This window comes from Rhipicephalus sanguineus, chromosome 1 (genome assembly GCF_013339695.2).
Source record: "Rhipicephalus sanguineus isolate Rsan-2018 chromosome 1, BIME_Rsan_1.4, whole genome shotgun sequence".
In the NCBI taxonomy this organism is placed as follows: Eukaryota; Metazoa; Arthropoda; class Arachnida; order Ixodida; family Ixodidae; genus Rhipicephalus; species Rhipicephalus sanguineus.
In genome coordinates this window covers 232,176,908-232,199,256 of record NC_051176.1, presented here as the reverse complement: position 1 = coordinate 232,199,256, position 22,349 = coordinate 232,176,908, and the positions used below count along the sequence as shown (strand labels likewise).

At 48.9% G+C, this 22,349-nt stretch overlaps 1 protein-coding gene across 1 annotated transcript in view; it reads left to right on the top strand.

The window, feature by feature from the left end:
• The first annotated feature begins 1,298 nt into the window (after nt 1-1,298).
• The window catches only part of LOC119374461 (ataxin-1-like), a 166,264-nt gene continuing 145,213 nt past the window's right edge, over nt 1,299-22,349 (top strand). Inside the window, exons 1-2 of the mRNA XM_037644575.2 lie at nt 1,299-1,389; nt 20,696-20,822. Of these exons, the coding sequence (XP_037500503.1) occupies nt 20,816-20,822 (7 nt within the window). The 5' untranslated portion in view covers nt 1,299-1,389; nt 20,696-20,815. The remainder of the gene's footprint in view (nt 1,390-20,695; nt 20,823-22,349) is intronic.

Below are 22,349 nucleotides of genomic sequence, written 5' to 3'. Positions count from 1 at the left end.
AAATGTCACACAACACGTTGGTGCACCCTGCCGTTGCGAAAGTGTAGCGACGCGTTTGTTCGAACTAATGTATTATTCGAGTGAATAGTTAAACTGGGCATAATTTAAGAGGCAAAAATTACAGCAATTAATTGAATAGCGCTGTCTAGAAAAGAATAAGAACTTATAAATAAAAAAAAGGAAAACTGCACCGTGGAAATGTATAAGATCAGCAAAGTGGCGATGGACTTAATGCATTACTGTAATGATGAACGCATATTTGCTAAATCACTTGAAAAAAAAAGAACTATTACGTTCAGCAGACTCGTGTAAGCGCAGCAATGCCGAGAGCATTATACCGTGCATCTTACAATTCTCTCTATTTCAATTACGCGTGCGACTGGAAAGATATTGGGCCGGACAAGCTGCCGTGCTGTGTCGGCGTCGACGCGACCGGAAACGTCAACATCGAAATGCGAGGCAAGGGAACGTAGGGAGCAACCGGGCAACCGTGGATCGATGAAGCCTTGCTGTTGTCTCCCACCGAGTCGAGCAGGCAGGCAGGAGTCGGGTCAAGTTCAAGTTTCAACCTGTTCAGAGCTATCTTTACACACGCTGCTCCCGGGAGAAACCAATCGATGACGCACAAGCGCTGTCTTCGCCTCTCCTTCTCTCTCGCCCACTCTGAGCGGCCCGAGCCCCGAAAATGAGGGCCAAATCCAGCGCTACCTCCGTCGGATGATGATCCTTCGGTGGAAGGATGTAGACGTGTAAACTAGTACGCGGAAATCCAGTCGCTTCCTGCGACCTACTATCCGGAGTTGCGGACTAACGGGCCACCTATTAGTGGTGGTGGTACCTCAGCGGCCTTCAACTTGTCATAAAGTTTCCACAATAATCGGGAAAGAAGTCTGCACCTAGTTACTAATACACGCGCAACGTGATGGTATAGCGCGGCGACATCTCGGCAGTATAACAGGTGACGGGGCGAAGGCTCGTGTAGGCGCTTATCTTACAGACCAAAGGGCGTGCATGCCGGTTTGTATTACGAGCGGATAGGCCGCTGTGAGCTTCACGAATTATTTCGCACTTCCAAGGCCAACCGGCGCAAAAGTGTGAAAGTGAAAACGGAGAGCGGAGCGGACGCAAGAGAGAGCGGCGACTCCGCCAGCCGCGTCAAGTCGTTACCGCGCCGCTAGCGCCGCCGAGTCGTCGTGTGGCGGCCTGCGGAGGCAACCCGGGCTGTCGCCCGCGGCCGATAAGCGAGGGCGCCGTTGAGGTTTCCAATGGCCGCTGCGTGCCGTATTTCAAAGGCGCATCAGCGGGGCAGCGCTTCTGACGCTTCGCCGCCGTGCAACTGGGCCGCAACTCGGGCGACTCTCGTCTGTCAACAGCTACTGACAACGCTGTGTGAGTGCCGTTCTCGACTCCCTCGACTCGCGCGCGCCGACACGCGCGCTCTTCAGCTGGCTTTGCTCGCTTGCGGCAGCGCGCCAGTGACAGTCACGGCTGTCGCGAAGCCATCGGAACGCGATTTACAGGCAATTAATTTGCGCAGAGCCTAACCTATTTCGAAAGTTTGCGGCAGAAAAGTTGCGGATGACAGTGCACGCGAAACGAGGCGGTGACAGAGTCGGATTTACTTATTTTCTACGCACACTTTAAAGTGCAGTGATTCTTCTCTGCGTGACCCAAACAATTGAGCGCAGTATCCGTAAAAATTAAATAACTGATGTCGAAGTTTTTTTCTTGATACCTGCAGTGGCAACTGTTTCCTGTTGAAACAAAATGTTAACGTGCCGCGTCGATTGAGTCAACAATAGCTAATGATCCCTGTTCGTTGGTCAACGTCTCACTTGCAGCAGACGACAGGAACATCACCCAGTCGCCACCGTCAAGCGCGCAACCAGCGCAAATGCAAGCGGCGGTGCGAAAACAAAGGGGAAAAAGAAAAAGCGTTAGGGCAACGTGAATCGTTTTTCGCAGTATTTGGCTGTCAATGAAGGGCGACAGAGCCTTCGGAGAAAGCTTTAACCGATTCCTGGACCGAGGCGCTTGCAGACGGCGCACTTTACAGTTCGCTCCCTGTGGGGGCGCCGTTGTAGACGGCAAAGCAGCGTTCCTTACGGTGGTGCACTCCGTTAGGCGTATGGAAACGCATGTGGTATATTTAGAATCGCCGTGCGCGGACCGTGGGCCTTCGCGCATTGCACACATCTGCTGCTTTGCAATCTTGCTTTTCTTTGCTCTAAAATATGGCGCGTGCGTTGTGTTTGCTTTTCAGTGCCGGCAAACGCACCGGTTGTGAGTTCGAGCTCCACGTGCGGCGGCGCTATCACGGATATAACGCTTGCAGTGCAGTTCTCCGGGACATTATCTCTCTCTCTCTCTCCCTCGTTTCTGGCAACGCACATGCAACACAGAAATGCATGGAACGCTTGCCCTTCACTTCCCCCATTGCCATCTATAGTTTGCATGCAAAACCCCCTGCGCGTGCATTCTGTCGAGGGCATTGCACAAACAAGCCGTTGTTGCGCCGTCGCCGAAGTGCAGATACAGACACAACAGTTAGTTAGTTAGTTAGTTAGTTAGTTAGCTAGTTAGTTAGTTAGTTAGTTAGTTAGTTAGTTAGTTAGTTAGTTAGTTAGTTAGTTAGTTAGTTAGTTAGTTAGTTAGTTAGTTAGTTAGTTAGTTAGTTAGTTAGTTAGTTAGTTAGTTAGTTAGTTAGGTGCAAATTGATCACGAATGCAGAGGGACAGAAGAAGAGGACGAAGAAAAAGGCAGAATAAAAATTTACGTATATACGAAATTAACTGCAACTTGGGAGAAATACAGAGCTCTACAATACGAGGTGATCGATCGTGTGTCGGCAAGTGCGATTCTTTCGGAAGAAGGGAGCCGGAAACCCTTGTCTGTGGTGCGGCTGAGCGATCGCGATCATTTCAGGAAAGCGAAAGCGAACAGGGCTTCCAGAAATACGGTGATGGCCATACGTGGTACTCGACTGCCGATCCGCCTCTCTTTTCCTACAGGAGGTGAACTCAGCGATTCCGCTTCACATGACGATTGCAAAACATCTTGCGGAGATAATTGAGTTGGAACGCCAATATCACAATAATAACTAATAATATCTGGGTTTAAACTGCGATATGGTTATGAGGGACGCCGTAGTGGAGGGCTCCGGAAATTTTGACCGTCTGGTGTTCTTTAACTTGCACTGACATCGCACACGTACACGGGCCTCTATAGCATTTCGTCTCCATCGAAATGCGACCGCCGCGGTCGGGATCGAACCCGCGACCTCCGGGTCAGCAGCCGAGCACCGTATACCCACTGTGCCACCGTGGCAGACAACCGCAGTATCACGACACCCCTGCTACGCAGCTTCCCGTGCAAAATAATAATCATAATATGACACATCCCCAAAAGTTAAAGAAGGAAAACTAGGGGTGTGCGAATATTCGAAAGTTTCGAATATTCGTCGAATATTACATTAGAAATATTCGTATTCGATTCGAAAATCGTGTATTCGAAAAGTTTCGAATATTCGATAACTTCGAATATTCGAAAAATTCGAATATGCGATTCGATTACCATGCATAAAATAACTCGTCTTCCACATTTCTGCTGCGTTCGTATAGCTAAAAACGTTGCCGAGAGGAGCGATAAACATCGTAAGTACACGGAGGCACGATATCTGCCTGCGACGAGCGCCCAAATACGTATGATTTATTGCGGGTGCATCTCCGACGTGCAGCGCTGTTGGCGATCATGTAACCGTAAATTTTCAATATTATGTGGCCGTAACGTGCCGCACTACCACTCGTTCACTATGCGGGACCACTTCTGAAGACAGTGACCCATGTGACTGGTGGCGGACTGTAGGCACCTTCAGATACCCCAGTCTGGCAAAGCTTTGCCCCATGTACGTACCTCCCTATACCAGCCACTTCTGTTCCGAGCGAGCGTGCCATTTCAGTGGCAGGGGGGGGGGGTGTTGTCTCTGTTAGAAGGGAGCGACCAGGGGCGTAGCCAGAAATTTTTTTCGGGGGGGGTTCAACCATACTTTATGTATGTTCGTGCGTGCGTTTGTATGTGTGCGTGCCTATATACGCAAGCAAAACTAAAAAATTTCGGGGGGGGGGGGGTTGAACCCCCCCAACCCCCCCCTTGGCTACGCCCCTGGGAGCGACTGCTGCCTGATCATGTGGAGCAACTCATATTTCTTCATGATAACATCTAGTCGTTACTTTCATTGTGCCGTGATATTTGCTTGCGTTGTGATGTGCATTGTGCTAGCCTGGACATTGTGTTCTGGCGATAGCAGTGTATGTTTTGTTGCCAGTCAGGCTGTTAATGTTTTTTTTTTTTCAAATAGCTACATGTTAAATAATATATTGTTACTGTGGAGGCATTTTTCCTTTGATATTCGATATTCGATTCGATATTCGAAGGTGGATATTCGTATTCGATTCGTATTCGAAAAATTTGATATTCGCACACCCCTAAGGAAAACATACGAATGAGCGGCATTTCATTTTCTTTTTGTCTTGCACGTTTTCGCTATATGCATTCATATGCAAACGCTTAGAGCTGCGCGCAGACGTCACCTGATAGAAAATTGGGGAGCCTTAACACTAAGGCACCGCGAAATTGCGCTGTGGGCCGTGGGCACTTGTGGAAAAACTCGAGATACAGTGCTACCTGTATCTCGAGTATTCTGTAAGACCCCTCATAACGTACGCATCCTCGCTAGCGTACGCTGTTTGTATAGAGGCTTTCTATTGAGGAACGCTTGAAACGAGCTTACAAACTGAAGGCACCTGTTGCGCGTCCATGGATTGACGACGGTCCGCGCCAGCTGTCCCATTAAGATATATTCGTTCATTGCGTCGTTGCCCGTGTCGTGGCTTGTGTTTCTTTCACCGTCCCCGTTTTTTTCTTTAGCGGTAAGTATGTTGCGCCATATTTGTACAATTAAACGACACTGGCAGCAGAAGTATAAAGTGGTACGAATTTTCTTTCTTCTTTTTTCTTATTCACACGTGCACTAAGGACCAGGATGCATTTGTCTCACTGAATTCTTTAACTGTTTTGTAAATAACAAGAGAATAGAAGAGTGACGGGCAAAATGCAGTTACAGTTAAAAAAAATGTCTGACGCCATCAACGGCGTTATTCATAAACGCTGTCACCTACAGTGACGTACGTGCTCACAATTCGCGTTGATTATCGTAGCTTTTACTGCCAAGCGATGACGTATAGCGGGGAACTCCGGGGGATTGATCAAAAAGCAGGCACTTTGGAGCTTACTTTCTAAAAAATCCGGCAGATCCCACGTACCGTGGGAGTCGATGTTATGCGAAGCATGCGGCGGGTAGGAGATTGTGGCGTAACTTTTTTTTTACTGAGCGACACGTTACAAAATGACGCTAAAGATTTGTATAAATCTTAAACGCACACATATATATGTTGAAGAGCCGCATATGTGTTATATAATCAGTTGTTTACGGTTGGGTAACGCTGCCAATGGCAACGTGCGTATCGCCAACACCAGAAGCGGTAAGCTGATATGTAGTGCTCATACGTGTCCCGAGAACGCACGCACGTTCACGAACCCGTGTGCATGTGTGCAAGAAGTTCTTCGCAGTTCTTGAACAAGGGCATCATCACCGTGATCAGTGAGCACCAGCAGCTGGTCATGACTTGTTATAGGATCCGGTCGTGATCGTGGTGACGAGGGGTCCATGTGTAGTGAAGTATGTGGTATAGTAGAGCTGGTGGAATTCGTGGATGCCTCGATCATTTCGTCGACAAATTGTCTGTCGACAGAGCCGGCGACATGTCGGAACCTGAAGCCACCGTTCGCGTTGGTGAGGTATAGGCCGTCGAGGCTGGTAGGCCAGGATAGTGCTACGTAGACCAACATCAGTGGATGGTGTTTGTCGTATTCGTAGACTACCTGGGCGTATGTGGCCTACGTAGCCTAGTCTACAAAGCGGCTGTCAATCAATCTGGCATCATCCTCGGTCAGCATGAGGCCATCGCCCAGCCTCGTAAGAAATGAAGAGGACATTGCGTCGTTCTGGTGGACGAAGTGCACTTTACGTTGCGGTGATGTCGATATCATATGTAACTTTCGTTAATGTATTCCTCCAGGGTCGAGCAATGCTTCAATATAGCTTGCTGAATCATAGGAATACTAACGTAATGTTTATTAGACTGCTATAAAAGCGGAGCCAAGACTGGAACTACAGACGTTAATCTGATATGACGCCTGTATCGTAGGAGTACACATCGTAGGAGCATCATGTAGTGTTTATTTCTTTCTTGTGAAATTAGATAGCCAGCACCACAACCACAATTGACGTTGCACCGATATTACGCCTGCGTAGGCTGTTTTTCCAAACCAGTGTATAGACCTGGCGTTGCTCAGTGGTAGAATACCTGATTGCCACGCAGAATGCTTGGGTTCGATTCCTGCTGGGATCCTAATTTTCATTCTTTCTATTCAGCAAGTCAACGCTGCCGATGACGGTTTACCTTAACACTCTCGCATTTAAGTTACCAATGTCTGTTCTCGCCGTTCCTGGGTAGATACTGTCAATCACCTGTGGCGCATACCCGTACACCGCGGCCCGTGGTAAACGGGTATGTGCCGCAGGTGTCTAGTGGAAAGGGTTTGAAGACGTACGCGACAGGATTTTAACGTTATTCATGTCATGACCAGGCAATCATATTCGTCAAATCCTCTTACCCTCCCATGCAAATTTTGGTCTACACCAAGTTAAGTAGGCGATCATGAGAGCACCCAGACGTAGGCGGCTAGATAGATAGATAGATACGTAGATAGAAACGCTCAAAGTGCCAGAGGTTCGCTAAGAAATGCTTCGCATTTAAAAAATTGTACCTAAAGGAGATTAAAACTTAAAATGATAAAACACCAGAGTGAGCGTACAAACTAAACATTTTTACACCCTTGAGGGTGTTGTGTAAATCATTTTGTATATATGCACCTCGCGTATATACACCTTTCACGTCGGGTGTTATTTGGGCACCCCAGGCAGAGGGTGTCCAGGAAGAAATATATGGGGCGTTATATAGGGTGCTGTATAAGGTTGCCATTGAGACATAAAGGATATTGCGGAGATTAGAAGAAGCTTAGGACAGTTAACAACTTTTTGCTAATGACGATATAAAAAGTGTCAAAAACACAGCGATGGGCTCTTCCGAAAGATCAACGCGGTAGTCGCTGTACATGCATCGCGGATAACGCTGTAAACAACTATTTATAAGCGTCGCCGTGGCTGAAGCCCTGCGACGATGTCCCGGGGGATAGAATGACGGGCGAACTTCGGGGAAGCCCAGGCTGGCGAAATGAAATTCCCAAACAGCAGCTTCATTTCTTGAAAAAATCGAAGATGGAATGGGAACGCACAATATCGCGCAGGAAGGACGCACAGCCTGGCCAGAGACGCACAAAGAGAAAATTTATCATCATGCCGAACACGGCCCCCTAGCGCAGGTGTGACAGTTAAATAACTTCTCCTGACGAAAGAAAGAAAGTACACCGACCAAATCAAAGTTTAGGAGAAGCTGTGTCAGACAGAGGAAACGGGCTCCTGTTCCTTACGTGCCCGGGATAAGCGTGGCCTTATCACGCGTAGCTGCGTAATTACGGCGTTGAAGTTGCTCACGTGCCTGTAACGCACTTATAAATGGCAAGGACAGGCTACCGAATGAAGCCTTTCCTGGTGTTGTGGGCAAGATCCCCTGATTGCGAAAGTGTTTACATCGGGGAGACCCGCGACTTTAGACAGCGTCTGCGCCAACATCGGAACGATGTGGATAAGAGGAAAGTGGCGTCAAGTGCACTGGCGGAACACGGCTTATCGCATCACTGACTGGATGAAAAGAAACTGGAAATCATGCCTGCATCTCGACTCCCTCGAGATACAATTTTGCGTGGCCCACACTTAATCGAAATGATAGAAACCTCCCCTCGTCCTATACGTGCGGTGCTTGCGTCAACGTGCTGAAGCCTATTTAAGATACACTTCTACAGTTGATTAACCTCGTTGTGAACAAGGCTTCCGTATGGAAGCCGAAACGTCAAGCTGTCTTGTAAACTTTTATTTGGTCGCTGTGCTCTCTTTCTTTCGTCGCGTTTCATCGCGACCAGACGTGCTTCCGTCGAACTCTCGATTTCAATAACTTCCCCCCTCAGCAGCCTTTGTGTTCGTTCAGTCTCTTTTACTGTTTTTTTTTTCTTTTCCCCAACTCGGCGTTTAACTCGTCAGCCGTAGTGTATAGTCCTTACCGCCGCGACTACTGCTACGAGAGGTCGTGATGCATTTAAGCGCTTGCCTCGTCGGTTTTCGGAGCGGTGTTGGCTCTTGAGCAGGCGCGTTTCTTTGTCTCCACAGGTTAATAATAATAATAATAATAATAATAATAATAATAATAATAATAATAATAATAATAATAGGAAGAAGATTATTATTATTATTATTATTATTATTATTATTATTATTATTATTATTATTATTATTATTATTATTATTATTATTATTATTATTATAGTTGTTGTTGTTGTTGTTGTTGTTGTTGTTGCTGTTACAGCGCAGCTGTTATGCTTTTAGTTATGCTGTTACGCGTTCGCAAAAAACTATCATCATCATGAATGGCCACAAGGTGAAGGGTTCCAGCACGTTACGACGCGAGCACTAAAAGGAGAGACGCGCAGGACAAGGCTGGACTTACAGCTAAAGTTTATTAAAAGAAGGTACATACGTATTCCCTAAAACGAATGGCCTCTACCTTTTCTTAAAGGGCCCCTCACCAGGCCACATAGCAAATTTTAGTTAGACGCTGGAAGTTGTTGTGTGCCAAATGAAGAGCAGTATGCCGCAAGAATTTTTCAAATCGGTTCATTACGAGCTGAGAAAAACAATAGTTTGTAACGGCGCGAAACCATGATGCGAGGAGGCGAGTTTCAAACCCTTGCCACTCGCCCCGTGTAGCCTTCGCAAGCCAAATCCCTTCCCGGCCCTCTTCACTTGACACATACGCATGAACACGTCATGCGCATGCATGGTCACGTGCGCATGACGTGCCCGAGCCAGCCCGAGCACGCGAGCGGCGTTGCACAGCCGCTACCTTTGTTTTTATGTAGCGGCCGTGGGCGTTTTGTCGGCGTTCTCTGTGGTGTACTGCCTGTTTCTGCGGGACGGGCATGAAAGTTGAGACATTTGTACGGGCACGAGAGTGGCGGTATCATGAGCCAGTGCGGCATTAACGTTTACTTGGACGCGGTAGAATAAATGAGCATAATGAATGCTCGAACGCGCCACAACATTACTTTCATTTCCAGGGCTGGCGTCTGCTCGATGCGCTAACCGCGGGGACACGAACGCATGGGAAAGGGAGGCACATTAGCCCCGCATCTCGCTGCAATTCACGAAAAAAAAATGAAAAAGACGCACACATTCCCTTTGCGTGTCTCATTATTTCTCTCAAGTTTTATTAATCTGTTCAAGCAACAAATTACACAAACTACACATGTCGTGTCAAATAATTATCGTAGTGTCACGTGCTACTGTTGGCGACGTCAGAGCACAGTCGTCTACGTAGAGGAGCGACGTCACAGCACTATACATCTACATAGGGCCATTTTCTCATGTACGTCATCCCCTCATTCTCTAAAGCGCGCGCCCGCGAGAGGAAGGGCAAGCAGCGTTCACCTTGAAATTTGACCCATTTCCGCGGCGCGTAGCGTTGCAAATTTTGGCAGACGTGATCGTGAACGCCCAGTGTATGCATTGCGCTCGTTAGCTCAAAATTGTCAAACCTGGTGAGGGGCCCTTTAACGCGTGCAACGCAATAACTCTGCCAGCGCGGGCGCTTTCTTCGTCCTCTTCATCGTGTTCTGCTTCGCTCCCCAAACATGCGCGCGCTCTCCCGCTGCGCCCATTTGTCCGGCGTGGGATGCAATATCTCCCATGGGCGAGAGAGTGAGAAAGTGATAGCAATAGAAACAGACAGCAGACCAAAAAAAGAAAAGGAGAGAGCAAAACAGAAAGACAAAGAGAGAGAAACAAAAAAAGAGAGAAAAAGAAAGAAACAAAAAGAAACACAGACAATAAAGAGATAGAAAAAATAGAGAGAAAGATAAAAAAAAGGGGGGAAGAAAGAAAAAAGGCTGCCCAGCTCGGCTGTTCAATTCAGGCTTGGCACCACTTGTGGTGGGAAGTTGCCTTAATGCTAATATTATTATTATTATTATTATTATTATTATTATTATTATTATTATTATTATTATTATTATTATTATTAGCGACGAGCCCTGTCTCTTTACGTTTCTCGCAGTGTGACTTGACTTTCGCTTGCGGAGCCGGCTGGTGCTATTGTCAATAACTGCTGTATATATGAGGCGAAATGTTAGAAGCCCGTGTACTTAGATTTAGGTGTCTCTCATAATCATATGGTGATTTTAGGACGCAAAACAGCAGAAGATATTAATCGCTGACCATACTTATTATCTTTTCCTATGCACCACCTGTTTCCGTTGTGTGTGTGTGTGTGTGTGTGTGTGTGTGTGTGTGTGTGTGTGTGTGTGTGTGTGTGTGTGTGTGTGTGTGTGTGTGTGTGTGTGTGTGTGTGTGTGTGTGTGTGTGTGTGTGTGTGTGTGTGTGTGTGTGTGTGTGTGTGTGTGTGTGTGTGTGTGTGTGTGTGTGTGTGTGTGTGTGTGTGTGTGTGTGTGTGTGTGTGTGTGTGTGTGTGTGTGTGTGTGTGTGTGTGTGATATCGATTACACGTGAAGCAAGGAACGTAGCCCTCGTAAAATGGGGGGTGTATGGATACCGGGCACGTGCTGCACTCACCGGAAATTTCTGTATGTCATAAAATACGCACTAAAATGAAGCGATACAGCGCCGATACGGCCAGCACGACACCCCTCCCCCAACTTCCACCCCCCCACTCCCCTGCGTTTTTCATCGCCAATCGTTTTGCATCGCGTTTTCATCGCCCTACTTGGTCAAGGGAGGGCACCCGTTCCTGACGGACTCGCATTTTTCGTGTAGTGGAAACGTCTTGCATGTTTTGTAGCAACGTTTCTCTGACGTATACAATGCCGCATATCTGAATTGCTGTTGTGAACGAAACATATCTGCGCACTATAGGCGTATAGATCGCTATAGTTCATCACAGACAGCAATTTCACTTCCCTGTTTCGAATAGTATATGCATCCAAAGAAACACGTGAAGGAACACAAGGACTGCGACAAGCTAACAAGTTCATAATGCCGAAATAGTTGTGGGGCTGATAGCATACCTGAATGCAGTGGAACTCTCCCTTGGAATGAGCTTTCCAGAAGTATCGAACTGAGTAAAGACTTTGCACCATCGTTTAGGCGTTCTTTATTCCACGTCTAAAAAAAAAGCAATCGAATGAAACCGAGGAACTGCTTTTATCTACTGCATATCTCGAATGTTCGCGACGAATCCTGAGCTAGAGTTGTCTTCACGCGTGTCCAAATGTCTGATGTGCACACACATACACCCGCGCGCGCGCAATAGAAGGCTAGTGCGAAGCGCTGATCGGTTTGCAACCGGCAATTTGCCTCCATTTAGAACGTTCGCGGACATTTTTTTCAAGTCCACGTACGCTGTAAGTTATACTTCATATTGCCTTTGAATTGCGCATATCGCACGGGTTATCGGCAACCTATGACTTTCTTCCTGTGCTCTGGAAGGGAAGATCCGGTTGAAACATTCAGCTTCACATCGCGTGCCCTCAGCAGAGAGAGAAGCAAGGAGAGACAGCGAGGTTAACCAGACGCACGTCAGGTTTGTTACCCTGCAAAGGAAGCTCATTATATTATCTGTGTCTCAAATTTCTCCGGCACGTTGTGTTATGCCGAGCTTTTCGCCGACCTTCGAAAGCACCGATCATATTGCCGGACATTTTATGCGTATCAGAACGAAAAGCGCCGAACAGGTAAGCTGGGAAAAAATAAAAGAAACAGTTGATGTGTGCCTGCTAAAAAAAAATCGCACTATATATGCCGTGTTTTGCGACTCAAGAATTGCGCTTTGTGGACCAACACAGACACCGGAGTCAGAATTTTTTTTCCTATACAGAAATTCAATAGACGGCGTTTCCTTTACGCAACGCATAACATGAGGCACTCGGCCGTTGCACATTGAAAACACAGAGTGCTTGAACAAGGGCAAAAGAAGGAGTATACACAATAGCACGAGAGATTTTTATAGCTGCACATGTGCGTGCGCGCGCGTATCTGTGTGTGCGTGTGCATTGTGTACGTGTATGTGTGCGTGCGTGCGCGCGCGCGCGCGCGCGTGTGTGTGTGTGTGTGTGTGTGTGTGTGTGTGTGTGTGTGTGTGTGTGTGTGTGTGTGTGTGTGTGTGTGTGTGTGTGTGTGTGTGTGTGTGTGTGTGTGTGTGTGTGTACAGGTACTGTTTTATCAGCGTTCACAGGCATTTCGAAAACCGCCTGCGCCATATGGCACAAATATTTTTTTTTCACTGCGCTGAATTGCTGTAATTGGCGCACATCTCTTACTCTGGCAGTCATTATGCATGATCAAATCATTAGCACGCGTTCAATAACCAGCTTTTCAACTAATGAAGTAGCGCGCATGTTGCAATATACGTAGTTAACTTCTCAAGGTAATACATCCACTGCGGACCAATTCTGAATAAAGCAGCTGTTTTGAGATAAAGGCTAACTTCAGGTAGAAGTGCACTGTTGTATAACTTTTAAGAGAAAGACTTTTTTTTTTATTCATTGAAGTTTGAAAATTTCTAAAACACCAATTCATATCGGCGCAAACCTTCGGAGCGCGTATCTGGAAACGGCTGTCATCCCCACAGTGCGTTCCACGTTTACATGACCTTCGAAGTGCCGGCTACAAATCGCGAATTGCGAAAATGTGTCTACATTAATTAGTTCCGAGGTTAATTAGCAATACTTCGTTAATTCCCGAAACGTTGATTTTCATTTTTCGTGCAATTCATGTCCGCCTCTGAGATTAATCTACGGCGTAACAAGTAGAATTTTCCTACGTGACAATTCTACGGGTGATTTTTTTTTAAATCTTTGAATGATAAATAATTACCTGTCTTTTTTTTTTTCCACTTTCTCGTGCAAGTTGTTCAAGGCGCTTCTCACAATTCAGTTGTTTGTAACCGCGCATCTCTACAGCAGCGCCTTTTGTGCTTTTTTTTCTGTATTTCGCAGCGTTTCGTTTGTTCCTATAATAACGTCAGGATGTGCGCCGCATAAAGCGTCATTGAATGCGGAACCCACCGTTGGCAGGCTTTGTTTGAACAGTTGCGCAAGGCTGCTCCACGCAGCACGTTCTATACGAAGAATAAAAAAAGGGTTTTCTTCGTTTATTTTTGCTATTTTTGTTTCTTGTATATAAAAAAAAAAAGATGCACAGTGCGCCGCAAATGTCTGGCCAAATGTTGCAGCGCACTGTATAATGCAGAGAGGAAAGCCGGTTTAGCGGCCGGTGAAACGTAGAGAAAAAGGCGGCACTGGCGAAAGATGCAAGTTGTAACGTTCCGAAAAACAGGTGAAAGTGTTTTTTGAAACGATGACTGCTTATACTCCCCGTGATTTAAAAAAAAGAGAGAGAGAAAGAAGATGATCAAACCGATGGCATCACACGTTTTCGCGTCCATGCAGCAAAATCTGCGTTCGTTGCAGGCGAGGAAACAAGAACTTGGTGGACGCTTGAGCATCGCCCCGTGCGCATCGCCTTCAACCGTGCCGCGAGGAAAGGAACGTTCGTGCGCGTAACATTGGCTGTTTCAAACTATCCTAGAATGCCTACTGCTAGTACAGTTCCGAAGTGCCCGCTGCACCACAATCCTTCCTTTTGCAAATTGGCGAAGTACCCGCTACGCGTCCCTAAGGCAACACGCGCGCACCTGCGCAGCTGCACGCTCTGTAATGTGTGGGTAGCTTTAAACCACTTATTCGTTGCGCAAATCACATGTTCTGACGCCTGATGCGATTCGACGATTCTGCCACGCAATATTGCATGCGTTAAGATGACTCCTCCCTCTACATGACATTTTTATAGCGTTTTTTTTTTTACCGAAGCAGTTTCAAGAGCTGGCGTCGCACCGTGGTAGAACACCTGCTTGCCACGCAGAAGGCCTATAGCTTCCGATTGTCTCTCGGACCGAAGATTATTTTATTATTTATTTATTTATTTGCATCTATCTCGAATTTTCGCTTACGGACAACGCCATTTTCTCGCTCACAACCAACGACGCCGACGCCGACACCGTAATTTCTGCGGAACGAGCTCTTTGACACTATCGCGTTAAAAGTAATAATAATGAAGAACGACTTACGGGGACATCAAAGTCGTGAATCACGTAATTAGGCCGCCGCAATGAGATGATCGGATTACGTCACGAACACGTTCGCGCTATCTTTATCAAATACGACTTGAACATCAATCGTGACCTTCGAGATAGCTTAGAGGGATAATCAACGCCTGCACACTCCTACAGAGGCGATCTTTTTCGGCGATAACCTTCGAGCTTTCCTGTCGTAACGATGCGAGAAAGGAAATGGAGAGAAATGGGGCTTTTATTTATTTATTTATTTATTTATTTATTTATTTATTTATATACGCTGCAATTACCATCTGTAATTTTAGTGAGGTGGGAAATGCGTACACAATGATTACAATATATAGGTTACATCCAGCGCAATGCAAAATAATTACTTATTACAGCCAGCAAACTGCAATCTAGTGTTATCACACAAACGAAACACAATAAATAGCGCAAATAAAATGACACACTGGATACATGTCGAATACAATAATAATACGGTCATGACAACCAACGTCGACCAACCGGCCCCGTCCGCCCAGTCCGGCAGCGGCACCGGAGTTCCTCGGCTGAGGGACCCCAAGGTTTTCAGCGGTGCCGATGAGACCGACGTAGAAGACTGGTTCACTAACTACGAACTGGTGAGCGAGCACAACAAGTGGTATGACGCCGACAAGTTGACCCATGTCGTATTTTATCTCACTGACGTTGCCGAAATGTGGTATCACAACCACAAAAGGGACATCCCGACATGGTCAGTATTCAAGACGTCTTTCGCTGAAGTGTTTGGCCGACCCGCTGTCCGCAAATTTCGCGCCGAACAACGCTTGCGCACTCGAGCACAGAAGACGGCCGAAACGTTCACGAGTTACATTGAAGACATCATCGATCTCTGTAACCGTGTCAACGCCGCCATGCCTGAGTCTGACAAGATTCAGCACATCCTCAAAGGGATCGACGATGGCGCATTTCATATGCTCCTGGCCAGGAATTCTCGCACCGTTTCCGAAGTCGTCACCTTATGTCAAAGTTATGACGAGTTGAGGAAGCAGCGCGCCCTGACTCTGCCATTTTCATCGCACGCCGACTCGCTCTCGAGTCTTGGTACTGTTCCCGAGCACTCGCCGACGCTTCAGGAGATCAAGGACTTCGTGCGCGAAGAAGTTGCTCGTCAACTTTCCTTGGTCCCCTTCACACAGGAGCCGCCCTCTCGTCTGCCGCCAACGCTCCGCACTGTTATTGCCGAAGAGGTCGCTCAAGCCGTTCCCGTCGCTCACCATCAGCAGTCCGTGGCCGCGCCTCTCACATATGCGCCGGCTATGCAGCCCGTAGCCTCACCTTTTACGTATGCCCAGGTGGTGCGTAGGCCTCCCCAGCAGCCTTACACACCTGTGCAGCAATATTCCCACCAATCTGCACCTCTTCCTACATCTTGGGCCGAGCCGCGAGTGAGCACTTCTTGGAGGACTCCTGACAATCGCCCCATTTGTTACGCCTGCGTTACTCCAGGGCACGTTGCGCGATATTGTCGCCGTCGCTTTCAAACATCCAGTGACGCTATCCGGCCGTTCCAATACGGCGCTCATCCCATGCGCCCATCTCCTACCCGACCCTCACCACCGGATGCTTACAGTGACCTCCCTGCCTTTCCGTCGCGCCGCTCACCATCTCCTCGACGGCGATCGCTCTCGCCAATGCGTCGCCGACCCGGACCCTCGAACCAGGAAAACTAAACGCCGCAGTTCAAGAGGCAAGAACTGCGCCATCTTCGAACTGCCCAAGTCCTCGCACTTCTCCTGCTAACGTAGTTGCCGTATCTGTCGATGGTGTTCCTTCGTTTGCCCTTGTAGACACCGGCGCAGCCGTTTCTGTTATAGCCGCCAAGCTCTGCCGTTCACTACGCAAAGTGACCACACCGCTCTCTGGACTGTCGCTACGCACGGCCAGCGCACAGCACATCACACCTCTCGCAGCCTGTACTGCCCGCGTATTCATACAAGGCACTATATACGTCGTGGAGTTTATAGTTCTTTCTGCTTGCTCGCACGACGTCATCCTCGGGTGGGATTTTCTATCACGTCACAATGCCGTCATTGACTGCGCACGCGCTGAAGTTGAATTTTCGCCGCTGTGTGCAGAGCCATTCCACGACGCTCTTGTTCAGCTGCCTAAACTCGTCGTGCGCGAGGACACCGACATTCCGCCTGCCTCACTTGCCGTTGTCCCTGTCTTTTGCGGTGGCCTCAACGATGCTACGGTCTTGTTTACACCTTCCGACACCTTCTTGAGTCGCAGAGCCGTCCCACTGCCTTTTGCTGCTCTTCACATCGCTGCAGGACACAGTAATATTTTTGTCTAAAATCCCCCCTCCGCACCGGTTACGTTGCTTGTCGGCGAATGTCTCGGTCGCGTAGAAGAGCTTGACTCTTCGTTCTTTCTGAACATGCCCGACGAATCGTGTCATACTGACTCGAGCGACCTTCTTGCCCTTTCAACACCGGAGGGCTCGTCGAGTGAATTATTCACGAGTTCAATCGCCGATACCTTGACTGCCGAAGAACGCGCCGCGCTTCTTCGACTTCTCCAACACTTCTCGACTTCGTTCGATGTTTTTCAGCCGCAGTTGGGCCGCACCTCGGAAGTCCACCACTACATTGACACCGGTTCGCACCAGCCGTTGCGTCAAAGACCGTACCGCGTCTCTGCTGCAGAGCGTCGCGTCATCAACGACCAGGTCGAAGATATGCTACGCCGTGGCGTTATTCAACCATCTCACAGTCCTTGGGCATCTCCTGTCGTGCTAGTTCGCAGGAAGGACGGGTCTATTCGCTTTTGCGTCGACTACCGTCGCTTAAATAAGGTGACGCTAAAAGACGTCTATCCTTTGCCGCGCATCGACGAGCCCTTGACAGCCTTCAAGGAGCAGAATTCTTCTCGTCCTTAGACTTACGTTCTGGCTACTGGCAGGTTCCGATGGCTGAAGCTGATCGCGAGAAAACTGCCTTTATTACACCTGACGGGCTGTACGAATTTAACGTGATGTCCTTTGGCCTTTGTAACGCACCTGCCACGTTTGAACGACTCATGGACAACACATTGCGTGGCCTCAAGTGGTCTATGTGTTTATGCTACCTCGACGATATTGTCGTTTTCTCTCCCGATTTTCCTACCCATCTACATCGGCTCAATCAGGTTTTGACGTGTTTAACCAACGCTGGACTGCAACTCAACCTCAAGAAGTGCCGCTTCGCCGCGCGAGAGCTGACCATCTTAGGCCACATAGTATCTAAGCACGGTGTTCTACCCGACCCTGCGAAACTTCGTGCCGTCGCCGAGTTCCCGAAGCCTGTTACCATTAAAGAGCTTCGAAGTTTTGTCGGACTGTGCTCCTACTTCCGGCGCTTCGTCCGAAATTTCGCGTCCATCATGTCGCCGTTGACCCAGCTCCTACGCGGTGACACAGACCTCTCCTCCTGGTCTCCTGAGTGCGACGTCGCGTTTGCTACGCTCCGTCGTCTGCTCACCTCTCCTCCCATCCTTCGCCATTTCGACCCAACAGCTGCAACTGAAGTGCATACAGACGCTAGTGGGGTCGGCCTTGGCGCTGTCCTCGCCCAACGTAAGCCCGGCTACTCCGAATACGTCGTCGCCTATGCGAGTCGCACGCTGACAAAAGCAGAGACCAATTACAGCGTCACTGAAAGGGAGTGCTTAGCTCTAGTATGGGCACTTACCAAGTTCCGCCCGTATCTGTACGGTCGCCCGTTCGACCTGGTAACGGATCACCATGCCCTTTGTTGGCTCGCCACGTTGAAAGATCCGTCTGGCCGACTAGCCCGTTGGGCACTCCGAATTCAGGAGTACGATATTCGCGTCATCTATCGCAGCGGACGCAAGCACTCTGACGCGGACGCCTTGTCCCGCTCGCCTCTACCTCCAGACTCGGCCTGCGCAACGAACTGCACAAACTCAGTCACATCTCTCGACATTGACTCCGTTGCTACTGAACAACGCCGTGACCCATGGATCGCTTCTCTTTTCGGCTATCTTTCTGGAGCATCGACCACTCCTGCATCCCGATCTCTCCGACGCCAAGCTGCCCATTTCGCCATTCGTGATCGGCTGCTACACCGACGGAACTACACTCCCGCAGGCCGTAAATGGCTCTTGGTCATTCCCCGCAGCTTAAGATCACAAATATGTGCTGCCTTCCACGACGATCCCCAATGTGGCCATGCCGGAGTTTTCAAAACCTATGAACGTATTCGCCATCGCTACTACTGGCGCGGCATGTACAACTTTGTACAAAAATTTGTTCAGTGCTGCCCTGACTGTCAGCGTCGCAAATCACCGCCTTCACGCGCGTCTGGAGCCTTGCAGCCGCTTCCGTGCCCTGCTAACCCCTTCGACCGCGTCGGCATAGATCTCTACGGCCCACTTCCGATGACACCGGATGGCAATCGGTGGATCATAGTCGCTGTGGACCATTTGACACGCTACGCCGAAACTGCTGCTCTGCCAAGTGCCACAGCGCGGGACATAGCGTCTTTCGTCCTACGCCGATTCATCCTTCGACATGGCGCACCTCGGGAACTCCTTAGTGACAGAGGTCGAGCCTTCCTCTCGGAAGTCGTCGAAGCTCTGCTTTCCGAATGCCACGTTGTTCATCGACGGACCACGGCATACCATCCGCAGACTAACGGGCTCACCGAACGATTCAACCGCACTCTCGGTGACATGCTCGCGATGTAGGTGACATCTGATCATGGTAACTGGGACCGCGTTCTTCCATTCATAACGTTCGCATACAACACCGCGACACAGTCTACCACGGGATTCTCACCTTTCTTCCTCCTGTATGGCCGCGAACCTTCGCACACCATCGACACTCTCCTACCATATCGTCCGGACGCTTCCGAATGCCCACCTGTGTCCGAAGCTGCCCGACAAGCGGAAGAGTGCCGCCAACTCGCGCGCACCTTTACATCCCAAGAACAACAGCGCCAGAAGGAAAACAACGCCGACTCAGTTCGAAGTCCCAGCTATTCCTCTGGATCTCTTGTATGGCTGGCTGTTCCCTACCAAACTCCTGGGCTTTCCTCAAAACTCGTCCCAAAGTACGAAGGGCCTTACCGTGTTTTGGAGCAAACATCCCCGGTGAATTTTATCATTGAGCCAGTTTCCTCATCTGACGACATGCGCCGGCGTGGACGTGACCTTGTCCACGTGGCACGTCTCAAGCCATACCACAGCCCTCTGCCTCCAGACTCCTAGGTCGCCAGGATGGCTCTTTTTCGGCGGGGGCGAATTGTGAAGAAGACGCGCCGCCGGTCAGCAGTATCGCGAACGCTCGCCGCGCGCTGCTGGTCGCTGGCATCTTTCTGGACGGTGCTCTGCCCGACTCGCTGTGTTTGTTCAAAGCGTCACCACAGGAACGCATCGCCAATAAACCTCGTCTCACACAATACCCATTACAATAACACACATTAAATTGCACAGCATAGCAAAAAAAGAAACGAGAAGGGAAGGGAAGGGAGGCCATTTCGTTAGGTGCATTGCAAATGTTGCCATCAAAAGCTGCCGGACTCGAGGATTTGCTGCTTGACCATTCCAGTCACAGAAAGAAAGAATGTGTGAAACGGTTGTTCTTGTTCTATAAGTGATGATAGTAGGCTCGTGTCTTTTGCCTTGTGGCGTATGCACAATTTTTACGGCGAAGCTGCGTATACGACGGGGATCCCGGTATTTCTTCGCGTCCGTAGACATCGACGGCAAACCATCCCACGGATTGGAGCTTCATGTAAATTACGCACGCAAGACTGACTCATTTTGCCGAGTTCTTTAATTACAAAATGGAAGCTACATATTCCCGAAGAGATCGTGTTAACTTTGGCTTAGTATTGTCGACGTTATCTCCACAGAAATCAGGCATGGCATTCAAGGTTCCATCCTATCACCAGGAACGCAAATATGCTCGTATGTATCTTTACGCAGCGTCCAAAACGCGTGCGTTTCTTGCTGTCAATTAATTTAGTTGTCTCGCTGTCACTCACTTCATGCATCCGTCGTTCAAGGCCACGTCACACTCGTCTGTCTGATGAGGTGGTACCACAGCGTCTCTTGCCAACCACCTTCACAGCCTGGATTCGTGCCCATTTTCTTGATCTTTAATATCAGATTTAGAGTGTCCCCTTATTAATTGCTACAGAAATGGTACAGATATTCAGAAAATTGCAACAAGGAAAGAATAACCGAAATTAAAGTACAACACTTCTGCGCCACATGTCACATGGTTATGAGACAAAGAAGGCTTCAGGGAGCAAAACTCTTTCACAGGCTCGACCAAGCGTGGCTCACACCGTAGGCGGCCAGTGCCTCCTGGTGCGGAGGGACGCGTGCCAGGTGAAGGTGAATGGCTCCTCTCCTGTCCGCACTCATCCCAGTCCACTCGCAACGATGCTGAGTAAGTCGGAAGAACCTGCCATTACGATTTCACATCGCTGTATGCGAGCTATGCTTTGCGCACCTTCAATGCACACGATGTAGTAGATTGAAGGTCCGCGGTATATGTATATATGTATAGGTTTAACGGCTAAGGCGTCGCGCCGCGATAAGCACGGCGGGCGCGGATTCGATTTCCGGCCTCGGCGGCCAAGTGGAGGTGGGTGAGAAATGCAAGAACGACCCGTGCACTTAAATCCCCAGGTGGCCTAAATTAATACGGCGTGCCTCACAATCGTGTCTTGACTTCGGCACGTAAAGCTTAAAATTTCAAGTTGCTTGGCAAGTAAAGCTCACCGTATTTATTTTTTGTCAGTACTTGAAATGACATTTTCCGCAGTAATATCCATTAGGATGTTGTAGGTGTGTAAGTAAATAGTCGGTTCATCGTTCTATGTGCTGTTGTTATAAGCAGTTTTCGTTGTATCCTGGAATCTGTTCGCATGCATGAACGGTTCTTATATGCGGAAAGAAAAAAAGAAGAGTGTACGCCATCAAGGTCTAAATGAAGTGATATCTCTCACGTGTAAACGTTTTTAAATGCGCTGCACCATGTATAGCTGCACGGTGTAAGTGCTGCACGCCGTGTATGTTCTGGCTGTAATTACGCTCTGTACCCTGTCCTCCTTTGCATATGCATGACGCTGAGGAGCGCGCAACACGCTGTCGCTGTCTCCACTGCGCTATAGCGTTCACCTCTTGCACACCGGCATTCCACTCCTTCGATAGCCTTCACACCTGCAGTCACCTGCGAACTATAGTGCTCATGCCTCGTCACCAATGTGGAGCGTGACGTCAGCGATCGTGGCAATCTTTCCGGCCGCTGCTATTTGCCCAGCCGTTTTCCAGCACCTCACCTTCTCCATCTCCTAATGCGAGGCCAGACAGGTCCTCCAAAGTTGAGGGAAGAGTAGGCAAAGAAAGCGATCGTTTTAAAAGCAAGCGGGCAACGGCCAGTTCTGACAGTGCAGTGACACTGCATGGCAGGTGAACTCTTAGAATCATAGCGGAAAGGTTTTGTGAATGAATTCAGTCTCTAATCGGCTCCATGCAAGGCGTCTTAACAGCGGAGCTGTTTAAGCTTGGCGAAACTCCGGAATCGTCCGCAAAACTGGGCTGGTATGCCCCACAGAAGCCGGGTACGTGCCACGATGTGAGGAGTGTGAAGAAGAAGACGCGCCGCCGGTCAGCAGTATCGCGAACGCTCGCCGCGCGCTGCTGGTCGCTGGCATCTCTCTGGACGGTGCTCTGCCCCGACTCGCTGTGTTTGTTCAAAGCGTCACCACCGGATGCTTACACTGACCTCCCTGCCTTTCCGTCGCGCCGCTCACCATCTCCTCGACGGCGATCGCTCTCCCCAATGCGTCGCCGACCCGGACCCTCGAACCAGGAAAACTAAACGCCGCAGTTCAAGAGGCAAGAACTGCGCCATCTTCGAACTGCCCAAGTCCTCGCACTTCTCCTGCTAACGTAGTTGCCGTATCTGTCG